Source organism: Mercenaria mercenaria, chromosome 18, assembly GCF_021730395.1.
Source record: "Mercenaria mercenaria strain notata chromosome 18, MADL_Memer_1, whole genome shotgun sequence".
NCBI lineage: Eukaryota > Metazoa > Mollusca > Bivalvia > Venerida > Veneridae > Mercenaria > Mercenaria mercenaria.
Window position 1 is genome coordinate 1,677,736 of NC_069378.1, and position 16,184 is coordinate 1,693,919.

General features: G+C 37.1%; 1 protein-coding gene across 3 annotated transcripts in view; it reads left to right on the forward strand.

Annotated features, from left to right (window-relative positions):
* LOC123539304 (low-density lipoprotein receptor-related protein 1-like) overlaps nucleotides 1-16,184 on the forward strand; it is a 286,494-nt gene that overhangs the window by 214,549 nt on the left and 55,761 nt on the right. For all 3 annotated transcript variants that reach the window (XM_053530562.1, XM_053530564.1, XM_053530563.1), the window contains 6 exons: nucleotides 2,275-2,384; nucleotides 4,574-4,714; nucleotides 7,340-7,459; nucleotides 11,064-11,228; nucleotides 11,917-12,003; nucleotides 15,465-15,581. In XM_053530562.1, coding sequence (XP_053386537.1) covers nucleotides 2,275-2,384; nucleotides 4,574-4,714; nucleotides 7,340-7,459; nucleotides 11,064-11,228; nucleotides 11,917-12,003; nucleotides 15,465-15,581 — 740 coding nt within the window. The remainder of the gene's footprint in view (nucleotides 1-2,274; nucleotides 2,385-4,573; nucleotides 4,715-7,339; nucleotides 7,460-11,063; nucleotides 11,229-11,916; nucleotides 12,004-15,464; nucleotides 15,582-16,184) is intronic.

The following is a 16,184-nucleotide window of genomic DNA, read 5'->3' on the forward strand; positions in this document are numbered from 1 at the left end:
TGTCACCATCATAAGCTGGACCCTGTACAGCAAGAACTAACTCCATCCTGCTTTTTGCAAGATTTTGGCCCTTTTGGATTAGAAAATATCAGATTTCTTGGTTAAGTTTTATGTTTAGGTCAACTTTTCTCTTAAACTATCAAAGCTATTGCTTTAAAACTTGCAACTCTTGTTCACTATCATAAGCTGACCCAGTACAGCAAGCAACAATAACTCCATCCTACTTTTTGCAATAATTATTGCCCCTTTTGGACTTAGAAAATCATTTTCTTGGTTGAATATTATGTTTAAGTCACTTTTCTCATAAACTATCAAGCTATTGCTTTAAAAATTGCAACAGTTTTTCACCATCATAAGTGGACACTGTACATCAGAAACATAACTCTATCCTGCTTTTTGCAAGAGTGATGGCCCTTTTTAGACTTAGAAAATCATGGGTAGGACAATATTTCTATTATATATTATTCAAAGAATGAGTGTCATGTTCACACATACAAGTTGTAACCTTTTTATTACATACCCACTGTCAAATAATTGATTCATGTCTAAATTATCGTTCTGTAACGAAAGACAGAAAAAATACGAGTAAAATTTCTCCGAAAATGCAATAAGCAAATAAAAATGACACGCATTAATATTTTCCTGCGAAAAATGATGTCAACTTGTCGCAACGTGCGCGAGGAGGCCATGGACGTCAGGCAATTCTTTCCATAACAACATTAATAAAACATTCCACATCTGATATTTAAACGTTCCACGTCATGATACGAAAAAATATTGCACGATTGCGGTCCATTGAAACCCAGTGGAAAACCTGAGTTATTAGATTGGGGTATGTCGTTGGTCGGGCGGGCGGGCGGCGTCAAACTGGTGTTTCCGGTCAATAATTTTTGTTTCGGTAAAGATATTTGAATAAAACTTGGTATGTATGTAGCTTATATCAAGACAAAGGCTGGGATTGATTTTGGGGTTTCTGAGGTCAAGAGCAAGGTCACTGTTACTTAAAATAGAAAAAGGATTTCCGGTCAATAACTTAACTTAGGAATGAGCTATCATGATGAAACTTGGTGTATAGAAAACTTATATAAAGTTTAGCTTGGGATTGAATTTGGGGTTTCTGGGATCAAGGTCAAGGTCATTGTTACTAAAAATAGGTAGGGTTAGGTTAGGTTGGGTTAGCAGATCTTCTACATGCATGGAGGGATTTTGATGAAAGTTGGCACAATTGTTCACCATCATGAGACGGAGTGTCTTGCACAAGAACCAGGTCCCTAGGTCTAAGGTCAAGGTCACACTTACAGGTCAAAGGATACAAGAATGAAAACTTTGTCCGGAGCATATCTTCTTCATGCATAGAGGGATTTCGATGTAACTTGGCACAATTATACACCATCATGAGACTAAGTGTCTTGCGCAGTTCCCTTCTTTAGAGTTACTTCCCTTTGTTGTTACTATAAATAGCTTATATTGTAACTTTTTCATTACTAGACGTAGGGAAAAATCGAGACCACTTTTCTGTAGTACAACATGCATGTTACATCCAATTTTGAGGTGTATTTTGACCAATCTCTACCTGGTAAGGATTTCTGTGTGGACTTACAATTTTTTTTTTTGTATTTTTTTTTTTTTTCTAAAGATTAACTTCCCTTAGTTGTTACTATAAATAACTCATATTGTAACTTTTTTATAATTGACCAAGACCACTTTTCTGTGGTACAACATAGTTGTTACTTTCTAATTTTAGGTGTATTTTAAGGTATCTCTACCTGGTAAGGAGTTTTTTTGTGGACTTAGAAAAACAAAAGAATTACAATGATTACTAAACAACCACAAAATTAAAATTACATCTGCAAATACAGGTGCTTGAGTAAAGAAATTTGCTGTGACGGGCGTATATTGTGACATTCTGGCACTCTGAAAACCTGGTTTCGTGGCATTGCCGCGTTTCTTGTATTGACTTGTCAAAATTTTGTCCCCAGCTTTCATTATATTCTTTTCACACCTTAGTAAGATTAACATGAAAGCCGGAAACATGTTTTGACAGGTCAATAAAATAGTACAATAATTACGATATATATGTAACAAATAGTTTCGTTATCAGACTCAGCCGAGACTGAAATTGTTTTGTGAATATTGGGCCTGATAAAGTTAGCTGCATCTTAGATTGTGGCTTACTGCTAACAATACTGGTTTATACAAAGGAAAAGGGACCGTTGTATAGGGACTCGTATGTCCTTGTTACAGTTCAATTAACCCAGTGTTATGTATTTCTAGTTCTCAGATGCTGTGTGTAAGCACTTCAAGGTGTATACCACAATGGTGGGAATGTGACGGTCACCCCGACTGCGAAGATGGATCAGATGAGCCTCCAGAGTGCAAAGATAGTAAGTTTTTCATAATAACAGATAATCTGATGTTCTAACAGTTAACTGGGTAACTGATTGACCAAAGGGTGTGAAGATAGTAATTTTCCATGGTAACAAATAATCTGACATTCATACAGTTAACTGGTTAATTGATTAACAGAGAGTGTGAAGGTAGTAAGTTTTACATGGTAACAGGTACTTTGACGTTCTAACATCAAAACAGTTATCTGGATAAATGATTAACCAAAGGGTGTGAAGAGAGTAAGTTTGCCATGGTAACAGATACTGTGATGTTCTAATATCAAACAGTTAACTGGGTAACTGATTGACTTAAAGAGTGTGAAGATAGTAAGTTTTCCATGGTAACAGATACTCTGATGTTCTAACAGTTAACTGGTAACTGAATCACTAATGAGTGTGAAGAAAGTAGGTTTTCCATGGTAAAAGACACTCTGACATTCTAACATCAAACAGTTAACTGGGTAACTGATTAACTTAAAGAGTGTGAAGATAGTAAGTTTTCCATGGTAACAGATAATCTGATGTTCGAACAGTTAACTGATTAACTTAAAGAGTGAGAAGATAGTAATTTTTCCATGGTAACAGATCATCTGATGTTCTCACAGTTAACTGGGTAACTGATTGACTTAAAGAGTGTGAAGATAGTAAGTTATCCTTTGAAACAGATAATCTGATGTTCTAACAGTTAACTGGTTAACTGGTTAACTAAAGAGTGTGAAGATAGTAGTTTTTCCATGGTAACAGATAATCTGATGTTCTAACAGTTAACTGGTTAACTGAATCACTAATGAGTGTGAAGAAAGTAGGTTTTCCATGGTAAAAGACACTCTGACATTCTAACATCAAACAGTTAAATGGGTAACTGATTAACTTAAAGAGTTGAAGAAAATGCGATTCCCGTACTATCTACGTCATGTGTAGACAGTTGCTGACGATTCTCAGCAAGATCATGTCTTATTACTCATCAAAACTGAATAAAACTTCAAATATAGTAACATGCCTTCCCCATGATAATATAAACTGAATGACAGGTTTAGCAACTCCCACCTTCATGTTGCATAAATTCTTTTTTTAGCTCATCTGATTTTTTGAAAAAAAATGATGAGTTATTGTCATCACTTGAGCGGTTGTCGGCGTCGGCGTCTGCGTCGGCGTTGCCTGGTTAAGTTTTATGTTTAGGTCAGCTTTTCTCCTAAACTATCAAAGCTATTGCTTTGAAACTTGGAATACTTGTTCACCATCATAAGCTGACCCTGTATAGCAAGAAACATAACTCCATCTTGCTTTTTGCAAGATTTATGGCCCCTTTTGTACTTAGAAAATATCAGATTTCTTGGTTAAGTTTTATGTTTAGGTCAACTTTTCTCCTAAACTATCAAAGCTATTGCTTTGAAACTTGGAATACTTGTTCACCATCATAAGCAGACCCTGTACATCAAGAAACATAACTCCATCTTGCTTTTTGCAAGATTTATTGCCCTTTTGGACTTAGAAAATCAGTTTTCTTGGTTAAGTTTTATGTTTAGGTCAGCTTTTATCCTAAACTATCAAAGCTATTGCTTTAAAATTGCAACACTTGTTCACCATCATAATGTTGACCCTGTACAGCAAGAAACATAACTCCATCCTGCTTTTTGCAAGATTTATGGCCCCTTTTGGACTTAGAAAATATCAGATTTCTTGGTTAAGTTTTATGTTAGGTCAACTTTTTCTCTTAAAACTATCAAAGCTATGCTTGAAACTTGCAAAACGTGTGACATCATAAGCTGACCCTGTACAGCAAGCAACATAACCCCATCCTGCTTTTTGCAATAATTATTGCCCTTTTGGACTTAGAAAATCATTTCTTGGTTGAGTATTATGTTTAAGTCAACTTTTCTCATAAACTATCAAAGCTATTGCTTTAAAACTTGCAACAGTTTTTCACCATCATAAGTGGACACTGAACATCAAGAAACATAACTCTATCCTGCTTTTTGCAAGAATGATGGCCCTTTTTAGACTTAGAAAATCATGGGTAGGACAATATTTCTATTACACAAAAAAAATCAGATGAGCGTCAGCACCCGCAAGGCGGTGCTCTTGTTTTTCAATAAGGTGATGGACCCTTTGATCTCTGGCTGTCTTATGTACACTTCTTGTTAAGTCAGTACTATTTTTAAGCTTTCATTCTTACCATATTACAGAGCCGTATTACTGCAGACAGACTGGGTTATTCCAGTGTGCTAACGCTACCAGTGAGACTGACTGTATACCACCTATAGGTATCTGTGATGGTACTCCGCAGTGCGCAGATCATTCTGATGAAACTGGATGGAATAATTGTGGTAAATGAACTGTTTTCTCAATGGATTGTCTGCATTAGCAGGCTAGTTAGTTACTATTATTTTGATCCCCCTACTCTTCCTCAAAAACATTTGGGAGTGAGGCACTAAAGAGTTGCCCATGTGTTTTTAGCTCCCCTATTTGGAGAATAGGGGAGCTATACTACTCACCCTGGTGTCGGCGTCGGCGTGACCCTTCTTGGTTAAAGTTTTTTGGCAACCTTTGTTTTTCTGTCATATCTTTGTTACTATTGCTTAGATCTTACTGTAACTTCACATAAACATTGTCCAGTGTACAAACAATGTATGTGTAGGGGCTGAGCCCATTATACTCAAGGTCAAGGCCACCAGGCTGTTATACTGTCATCAGATGGTGGGCTATTAAAATCACTCTGCGTTCGTGGTCCGTCCGTCCGTCATTCCATCAGTCCATCTGGTCGTCCGTCCGTTAACAATTTCTCATTATCGCATCTCCTCAGAAACTACTTGGGGGATTTTGACCAAACTTTGTCAGAATGTTGTATTGGTACTCTAGTTGTGTCCCCCTGAAAATCAGACTGGTTCAACAATTTATGAGTGAGTTATGGCCCTTTGTTTATTTTTGTAATTTACATAGATTTATATAGGGAAAAACTTGGAAAATCTTCTTGTCCAAAACCACAGAGCCTAGGGCTTTGATATTTGGTATGAAGCATCATCTAGTGGTCCTCTACCAAGATGATTCAAATTATATCCCTGGGGTCAAATATGGCCCCGCCCCAGGGTCACATGTTTTATATAAGCTTACACAGGGAAAAACTTTGAAAAACCTCTTGTCCAAAACCACAGGACCTAGGGCTTTGGTATTTTGCATGTGACATCATCTAATGGTCTTCTACTAAGATTGTTCAAATTGTCCCCCTATGGTCAAATATGGCCTCGCCCTGGGGGTCATATGGTTTATATAGACTTATATAGGGAAAAACTTTGAAAAACCTCTTGTCCAAAACCACAGGACCTAGGGCTTTGATATTTTGTATGTGACATCATCTAATGGTCTTCTACTAAGATTGTTCAAATTATCCCTCTAGGGTCAAATATGGCCCCGCCCTGGGGGTCACATGGTTTACATAGACTTATACAGGGAAAAACTTTGAAAATCTTCCTGTCCAAACCACAAAGCCTAGGGCTTTGATATTTGTTATGTAGCATCATCTCGTGGGTCTCTACCAAGTTTTTTTCAAATTATCCCCCTAGGGTCAAATACGGCCCCGCCCCGGGGGTCTCATGGTTCATGTAGACTTATATAGAGAAAAGCTTTTTAAAATCTTCTTGTCAATAATCTACAGCCTTCAGATTTCGACCACATGTATAGTTTTGAGTGGCAAGATGAACATTGACATGAGTTGACCTTGATCTTGACCTGGTGACCTACTTTCACATTTCTGTAGCTACAGCCTTCAAATTTGGACCACATGCATAATTTTGTGCACTGGAAAAAACTTTGACCTTGACATTGACCAAGTGACCTACTTTCACATTTTTTAAGGTACAGGCTTCAAATTTGGACCACATGCATAGATTTGTGTTCCGAAATGAAATTTGACCTTGCTTTTGACCTAGTGACCTACTTTCACATTTCTCAAGCTACAGCCTTCAAATTTGGATCACATGCATAGTTTTATGTACTGAAAAAAACTTTGACCGTGACATTGACCTAGTGACCTGCTTTCACATTTCTCAAGCTACAGTCTTCAAATTTAGACCACATGCATAGTTTTGTGTAACGAAAAAAACTTCTGCATCATCTGCATGTGTGGCTACATGCTTCATAACTCTAACTGTGTTTTTGACAGAATTATGCCCCTTTTGTACTTAAACTTTTTGCAATCTTCGCTTTCTGGATACTACTTTAATGCAATATAAGATAAAGACTTGAAACTTAAAATGTATCTTTATCATTTTCATCTGCATGTGTGGTAACAATCCTCATAATTCTGATTTGTATTTTTGACTGAATTATGCCCCTTTTATACTTAAATTTTTTACAAACTTCGTTTTCTGGACATAACTTTGGTACTATATAAGATAATGACTTGAAACTCAAAATATATCTTTATCATCATCATCTGCATATGTTGTAACAATCCTATTAACTCAGATTTGTGTATTTGATGGAATTATACCCCTTGGTGTATCTTCCTTTTATAGTAGAGGTCTCTTATTCAGACATATATTCATTTTCTGTCAAATCCCCAAATAGTGGAGGGCGCTGTCTTACGGACAGCTCTTGTTTATTTTTATTTCAGACAAAGATCATGTTACCTCGTACATTTGTACACAGAGGTCTTGTTATTACAGACTAGGATCATTTCACCCCCAGTATTGTCAAGTTGGCAGACAAACTATGATCATTTTACAACATTTGCAGAGAAATTATTTATTACTCGTGACAAACAGGTTAATACTGTCCTCCACTTCTGATTTATGTGGGGAAGTTAATACATTGCTGGTGGAGAACACGTTGATACTGGTGAAAAAATATTGGAACACTGGTTAAGATTACCGACTATTTCACATATCTGAAAAAAAATTGAGAAAAGAAGGTGTTAAACTCAATAAAACATAGTTTTTCTGTTTCTATTTCAGCTGACTATCCTTGTATTCTGCACCAGTTCAAGTGTAAGGCTGAAAATAAATGTATTAGTGACCTAAAGAAATGTGACGGAAACAAGGATTGTGATGATGGCGAGGATGAGAAGGACTGTGGTAAGATTTTCATCATTACCAGTGTACTAGTGGTACAGTTATGAATTTTGATGGTGCAGACATACTGCATTTTGTTGCAGAAGAAAGAAATAGTTTGCTTTACTACAGTTTTATGCCTCTCTAGCCTTGGAACCTCGCTAAATGACCTTGAGACTGAAAGTAGTCCGTGCCTCGAGGGTGAAGGTCAAAGTGACCTTGAGACTGAAAATAGTCTGTGCCTCGATGGTGAAGGTCAAAGTGACCTTGAGATACAAAAATAGTCAGTGCCTCAAGAGTGAAGGTCAAAATGACCTTGAGACTGAAAATAGTCAGTGCCTCGAGGGTGTAGGTCAAAGTGACCTTGAGACTGAAAATACATGGGTGAAAGTTTTCCGTATTATGACGGAATTCCGTATTTTGGACCTTCCCAAAGGTCATTTTTCCAAATCGTGTAAATCCGATGAGATTTTCGGGGGTGGGGGGGGGGGGGGGGAAGGAGGGTATCAAGTCAACTCGTCCCGTAGTCATTGTTCCAGTGCGGTCGTCTATCAATGGCAAAATAATGGCCTTCATATTTTCCAGGATGCTAAAAATAGCGCTGATTTCAACACTTGCATCGTCCTTTTCCGTTAGGAATACCGTATGTAACATTATTCTATAGCCGAAAATAACTGAACGCTGGCGATTATTCATCCAAAAATAGACTGTAGATCGGTTATTTCCACGGATAAGAGTGAAGATTCTATTTGAAATTTCCGTGTGTAACCATTTGTAACCGATGGTTAACGAATCATTTCAGCACGCGTGATACTTTATGACCTCCTTTTACGACAACCAAAAACCTGTTGATTACTGCTATCGGAGGCAGAAATTTCGATTGTTCACAATATTGAAGAAAATGACCAATCTGACCATCATGAAGTTTCTACCAACGGATTAAAACACCAAGGAGATTGAGAAACAAGCCAAGAACAAAATTTAACGGCGATGGCAGTTGTCCGAGTTCGATTCTGAGAGGTTGAAATGGTCTGATAGTGAGACCTAGAAGGCTAGATAGATATTTGATGTGTTGCATATTGCACAAACAATTAATTACAAATCCAATGGAAAGAAAGGTATCAGACTTCACTGCGAGGACGGCAAACGCCAGAAAAAAACCACTCGAGTTGTGGAAACTGAGGTGAGATGATTTTTCATTATCTGTTTATAAATGCTTAATCTATATGGAAGAGGTACTAAAACTCACAAGCATCCATGACAAGAATGCCTCAAATTCAAATAAAAATAAGGGTATTAAACATACTCCAAAATACTGAAACACAGTTTTTAACAGTGTTACCTGAACTTCATATATTATTGTATCCTTAATTCAGGCAATTTTGGCATGGATGTGACCCCACCCTCTTCATTTCTTCTATCTTCTCCTTGCTTTACTGGTCATATACACTGTTGCTTTCTGGGACTGTTCTGTTAATTCTGAGTAAATATTAGTTTAGCTTTCCCTGAACTTATGAGCCCAGCAGCAAAGTGTCATTTTAAACCAAAGAAGCCAATTTCTTAGGGGAACCCATGCTCAATTTTTTTTTAATATATATTTATATATGTCTAAATTTGGGACTGTTTGATGTCTTTTATGGCTCTTCTGTATAGTTTTGTATGTCATTTAATACTTGGTCCATTTGTTTACTTTCAGGTTCTGCCGGGTTCTTCTAATGGTACTAAGAACACTGAATCTATGCAAGACAGGCTGGATAAACAACATGCCATAACCAGTGGCACATACGTAAACACACGGCATTGCCAAAAGTTAGAAGGATGACCTAAAGAAAAATCTTATAGGACAGATCTTATCCCTGTATACCAGTGAGGCAACAAACAATAACAATGATAAGAATTTGAATGTAATCGCATTGTGTATTGTGAAATAGTGTGGAAATAATAAAATTACAAATTAATTTTTGAAAAATAAGGTCTTGAATTGTTGTTTGCAGAAGTCTTCAAAACTGAAACACAGAGGACTCTACTTATCAGGAGAAGCTTTGTACAGTACTTGGAAATTGCTGTATTTCAGGAGCTTCCGGGGGCCACTGGCCCCCTGGACCCCTAGCCAGGGCTTTCCCCTGGACCCACTGGGGGCCCTATCAGTCCCCTGGCCCCCAGATATTTCTTTCATTATTTTCAGTTTTTCTAACTTTCACCCATGAAAATATAAGGTCAAGATGACCTTGAGACTGAAAGTAGTCAGTACCTCGAGGGTGAAGGTCAAAGTGACCTTGAGACTGAAAATAGTCAGTGCCTCAAGGGGGAAGGTCAAGATGACCTTGAGACTGAAAGTAGTCAGTGCCTCAAGGGGGAAGGTCAAGATGACCTTGGGACTGAACGTAGTCAGTGCCTCAAGGGTGAAGGTCAAAGTGACCTTGAGACTGAAAATATAAGGTCAAGACGACCTTGAGACTGAAAGTAGTCAGTGCCTCGAGGGTGAAGGTCAAAGTGACCTTGAGACTGAAAATAGTCAGTGCCTCAAGGGGGAAGGTCAAAGTGACCTTGATACTGAAAGTAGTCAGTGCCTCCAGGGGGAAGGTCAAAGTGACCTTGAGACTGAAAGTAGTCAGTGCCTCGAGGGGGAAGGTCAAGATGACCTTGAGACTTAAAGTAGTCAGTGCCTCTAGGGTGATGGTCAAGATGACCTTGAGACTGAAAATAGTCAGTGTCTCAAGGGTGAAGGTCAAAGTGACCTTGAGACTGAAAATAGTCAGTGCCTCAAGGGGGAAGGTCAAGATGACCTTGAGACTGAAAGTAGTCAGTGCCTCGAGGGTGATGGTCAAGATGACCTTGAGACTGAAAATAGCCAGTGTCTCAAGGGTGAAGGTCAAAGTGACCTTGAGACTGAAAATAGTCAGTGTCTCAAGGTGAAGGTCAAAGTGACCTTGAGACTGAAAATAGTCAATACCTCAAGGGTGATTATCAGAATTTGGGTTCCTTTCGAAAAAGTTTGCTTTTTCAGGGCTATATAAGGAATTTGCCAGTAACTTGTAATGAAATACAAAATAGCTAATAGACTGATTAAATGACCCTTGAACCTTTAGCCTGCTGCCGGCGAATGATCATGGTCTGCATTGTTCACTGTTCATTCAGTAAAGTTTCAGTAAACACCCTTTCTAATAATAAATGGGATTGCCCAAATTGAATGATGAACCAGTCCATTTTAGAAACTTAGCAGGGTAAATGTTTAAGAAATAATAAGTTCCCAAACGTGGTTTATCATAGAATAACCTGTGTTTTGAGTTTTTATGCGTAAGAATATATCACGAAGGTCGTAGCCTGAGTGGTATATTATTTCAAATAAGAACGAAAAACTCTGGTTATTCTACGATAAATCAGACTTGGGAACTTATTTCAATTCTAACATGACATACTAGTATCAAGTGTTAGAAAAAATGGTAACAATATTTTTACGGCAGTGGTACGCACCTGGATCAGATAACACCACTGCACAAGCGTGGGTTATTGCAGAATAACCAGAGATAGATTTTGCTCTACATGTATGTAGGTTATTTGCTGGTCGTGTTAGAAAAATTGATAAAAAATTTTTGTATTATCCTAGTTTATATTTTGTCTATTGCAGCCAAGCAAGAATGTCTGGAGACTCAGTTCCGATGCAATACGACTGGAAACTGTATCCCCTATCTGTGGCAGTGTGACGGGGATAACGACTGTGGAGACTGGTTTGATGAGCAGTCCTGTACTAACCGCACATGTAAAGATGATTATATCAAGTGTGAAAAAACAAGTGAGTCAAGTTTTGTTAGCTCTAGTACTTTGACAGCTGGTTTAATAAGTACTTAATGATAAAACAAAGGAAATTTTTGTTAAGAGAGATTTGAATAGCATGCAAGAAAGAAATAGAAATCTAAATAGTAGATACTTATCAGTTGTGTCAGTGCCATTTGTTAGGGAAAAGATAATATTAGAATAAGATTCTGAAGACTGGCAATTTTTTTTTAAAGAGTCGTGATTTTGGGGCTGTGTGACGTAGCGATAAAGGTCACTGGCTTGGCTAGTATTAGTTTGAAAGGTTTTACTAACATTGCTGTCTGAAACAGCATCTTCAGATGTTAAGAAACTTGAAAAGTTAAGGTGTAACTTGAACTTTGTCAGGGTGACGTAAAACCTCACAGAATCGTAACAAACCGAGTTGTAAAGGTATGTACATAATATTATGAGCCGCACCATGAGAAAACCAACATAGTGCGTTTGCGACCAACATGGATCCAGACCAGGCTGCACATCCGCACAGTTTGGTCAGGATCCACGCTGTTCGCTAATGGTTTCTCTAATTGAATTTGGCTATCAAAATGAACAGCATGGATCCTGTCCAGACTGTGTGAATGCACAGGCGTGTCTAGATCCATGCTGGTTGCAAAGCCACTATATTGGTTTTCTCATGGCACAGCTCATATATGGTGTATTTGTTACAGAGAAATGTATTCCTAAGGCTTGGGAGTGTGATGGAGAGCATGACTGTGGAACTGGAGATGATACAGATGAAGATCATGATAAATGCTGTAAGTTACCTTTTGTGTGATACCTCCAAATGTCCAACTGTATATTTGCCCTGACCATAAAAGTTATTTCTTCATTTTTCTTGAAAACATGAAGTGTCTCAACTTTATAACATAGGAATTTGAATAATGCTGCTTAAGGCTGTAGGAACAATTTTTTTCTAATGTTAAGAATTTTTTCATACTCTCATAACTTCATCCTGCTATTTGCAGGAATTATGGCCCCTTTTGGACTTAGAAAATATCAGATTTCTTGGTTAAGTTTTATGTTAAGGTCAACTTTTCTCCTAAGCTATAAAAGTTTTTGCTTTAAAACTTGCAACACTTGTTCACCATCAGTAACTGACTGTACAGCAAGAGGCATAACTCCATCCTGCTTTTAGCAAGAATTATGGCCCCTTTTGGATTTAGAAAATCAGATTACTTGGTTAAGTTTTGTGTTTAGGTCGGCTTTTCTCCTAAACTATCAAAGCTTTTGCTTTAAAACATGCAACACTTGTTCACCATCAAAAGCTGATTCTCTACAGCAAGAAACGTAACTCCATCCTGCTTTTGGCAAGAATTATGGCCCATTTTGGATTTTGGAAAATATCAGATTTCTTGGTTTACTTTTGCATTTTGGTCAATTTTTCTCCTTTTCTCCTTAATGGTCAAAGCTATTGCTTTGAAACTTGGAGCAGTTATTCGCCATCAAAAGTTGACTGCACAGCAAATACCGTAACTCTATATTGCTTTTTGCAAGAATTATGGCCCCTTTTGGACTTGGAAAATCATGGGTAGGACAATATTTCTATTATACAGAAGCATAAAAATCAGACGAGCGTCTGCACCCGCAAGGCCGTGCTCTTGTTACATGTTAACATAATTACCCCACCCACTTTTCAGTGGAAAAAAAACGTACTTAGATTTACAAAAAAAAATCTGACGTTAAGATTTTCAAATATTTTGCAGCTTTAATGACACACAAAAATGTTTCAAAAAGGAAAGAAAAATAGTTGAGGTCACTGTACATCTAAGAGATTTATTATGAAAAAAATGTTAAAAAAACTGGTGAATTTTGAATTTTTATGCCCCCGGCATCTACTGTTGAGGGGGGCATATAGTGATCGTCCTGTCTGTCCGTTCGTCCATCCATACGAGGTTAACCAAATGGGACCATTTCGTCTAGCATCAATACCCCTTGCTAGAATGACTTGATACTAATGCAGATGTAACCTGTGAACATTCCTCATCTTCAGACATCACCTGACCTCAGTTTGACTTTGACCTTGACCTCGTTTTGGACTTAGGGTGCTTTATATGGGCCATCTCTTGGTTAACCAAATGGAACCGTTTGGTCTAGCATCAATACCCCTTGCTAGAATGACTTGATACTAATGCAGATGTAATCTGTGACATTCCTCATCTTCAAAATCACCTGACCTCAGTTTGACCTTGACCTTGACCTCATTTTGGACTTAGGTTGCTTTATATGGGCCATATCTTGGTTAACCAAATGGGACCGTTTCTTCTAGCATTAATACCGCTTACAAGAATGAATTGATACTAATACAGATGTAACCTGTGACCATTCCTCATCTTCAAACATCACCTGACCTAAGTTTGACCTTGACCTCGTTTTGGACTTAGATTGCTTCATATCGACAAGGATTCCACCGGGAGCATCAAGCGTTTATTGAACGCAGCTCCTTGTTTTTTTGTTCTTTTTGTTTTGATTTATATTTTCTAGATAATATAAAGTTCTATCTTGAAAACTTTTATTTCAGTTCTAGCTTACCATTATATGTATCAGTCATGAAAATATCAAAACTAAACCGGGTCTACTTTGATAGATATTTAAAGTTACCTACCCCTACCCCATTGTAAATCTTACATCAATTTTAGGCAAATGCCAGCCAAAAATAAGGGTGAAATTTTTTTTTTTTTTTTTTTTTTTTTTTTTTTTTTTTTTTTTTTTTTGTGCAAAAAGTAGAATCTGTGTGCTTGAATGGTACAATATTAGTCACATTTTAATTATTTAGCATTAATTTTTTGGCAAAGTTTCTGTTAGAAAGAAATATTCAAAGAAACATTTTTCAAAATGGTGGATATCCTGAAAAAAAAAAACCCCAAAAAACGCTCGTACATCCTTAAATGTATGATTTTTAGCTCATCTGATTTTTTGAAAAAAAATGATGAGTTATTGTCATCACTTGAGCGGTTGTCGGCGTCGGCGTCTGCGTCGGCGTTGCCTGGTTAAGTTTTATGTTTAGGTCAGCTTTTCTCCTAAACTATCAAAGCTATTGCTTTGAAACTTGGAATACTTGTTCACCATCATAAGCTGACCCTGTATAGCAAGAAACATAACTCCATCTTGCTTTTTGCAAGATTAATGGCCCCTTTTGTACTTAGAAAATATCAGATTTCTTGGTTAAGTTTTATGTTTAGGTCAACTTTTCCCCTAAACTATCAAAGCTATTGTTTTGAAACTTGGAATACTTGTTCACCATCTTAAGCAGACCCTGTACATCAAGAAACATAACTCCATCTTGCTTTTTGCAAGATTTATTGCCCCTTTTGGACTTAGAAAATCAGTTTTCTTGGTTAAGTTTTATGTTTAGGTCAGCTTTTATCCTAAACTATCAAAGCTATTGCTTTAAAACTTGCAACACTTGTTCACCATCATAAGTTGACCCTGTATAGCAAGAAACATAACTCCGTCCTGCTTTTTGCAAGATTTATGGCCCCTTTTGGACTTAGAAAATATCAGATTTCTTGGTTAAGTTTTATGTTAAGGTCAACTTTTTCTCTTAAACTATCAAAGCTATTGCTTTGAAACTTGCAACACTTGTTCACCATCATAAGCTGACCCTGTACAGCAAGAACATAACTCCATCCTGCTTTTTGCAATAATTATTTCCCCTTTTGGACTTAGAAAATCATTTTCTTGGTTGAGTATTATGTTTAAGTCAACTTTTCTCATAAACTATCAAAGCTATTGCTTTAAAACTTGCAACAGTTTTTCACCATCATAAGTGGACACTGTACATCAAGAAACATAACTCTATCCTGCTTTTTGCGAGAATGATGGCCCTTTTTAGACTTAGAAAATCATGGGTAGGACAATATTTCTATTACACAAAAAAAATCAGATGAGCGTCAGCACCCGCAAGGCGGTGCTCTTGTTATAATATTTTGTTTCACAAGTAAATGAATGGAGTAATTTATTTCTTTTATAATTTTTTTTGTAAATTTCTTCACAAAATCAAGTTCCTTATGGCAAATTTTCTATAGTTATCTATGTATGTAGTAGAGACTGTTCTGAAATCGATATTTTACTGCACATTTAAATATGTGTATTTCAGCATTGATATTTCACTGCATATTTAAATATGTATATTTCAGCATTGATATTTCTCTGCACATTTATATATGTATATTTCAGCATTGATATTTCACTACACATTTAGATATGTATATTTCAGCTGATAGAACTTGCGATGGGACGTACTTCAGGTGTGACAATGCTCACTGTATTCCTGGTAGATGGCGCTGCGATGATGATCGAGACTGTAGCGATGGAAGTGATGAAAAAGAATGCGGTAATTTTTTTTATAACCAGACAAAACTGTACAAAAACAAAATAACACATTATGAGAGACCAAAAGGTACTAAAGATCAGGTGTATCAAATTTAGAAGTTTGTGGTGTTATTTAATATTTTACAAAGGCTGCCCTTGATCAAGATTATTTATGTTTCTCTCAAGTTTGGTCATTATTGTACCCCCCGACAACAAAGTTGTAAGGGGGGTATACTGGTTTCAGGTTGTCTGTCTGTCTGTCCGTCTGGCCGTCTGTCCGTAGACGCAATCTTGTGCGCACCATCTCTCCTTATCCCCTTGACAGAATTTAATGAAACTTCACACAAGTGATCAGTACCAACAGTAGCTGTGCATGGGACATGTTAGGTTCTTTTAGAAAAAAAATTGCAGAGTTATGGGACTTTGTTTTTTTGTTACTATACTATATACATAGACACAATTTGTGCGCACCATCTCTCCTCATCCCCTTGACACAATTTAATGAAACTTCACACAAGTGATCAGTACCAACAGTAGTTGTGCATGGGGCATGTTAGGTTCTTTTAGAAAAAAAAATTGCAGAGTTATGGGACTTTGTTTTTTTGTTACTATACTATATACATAG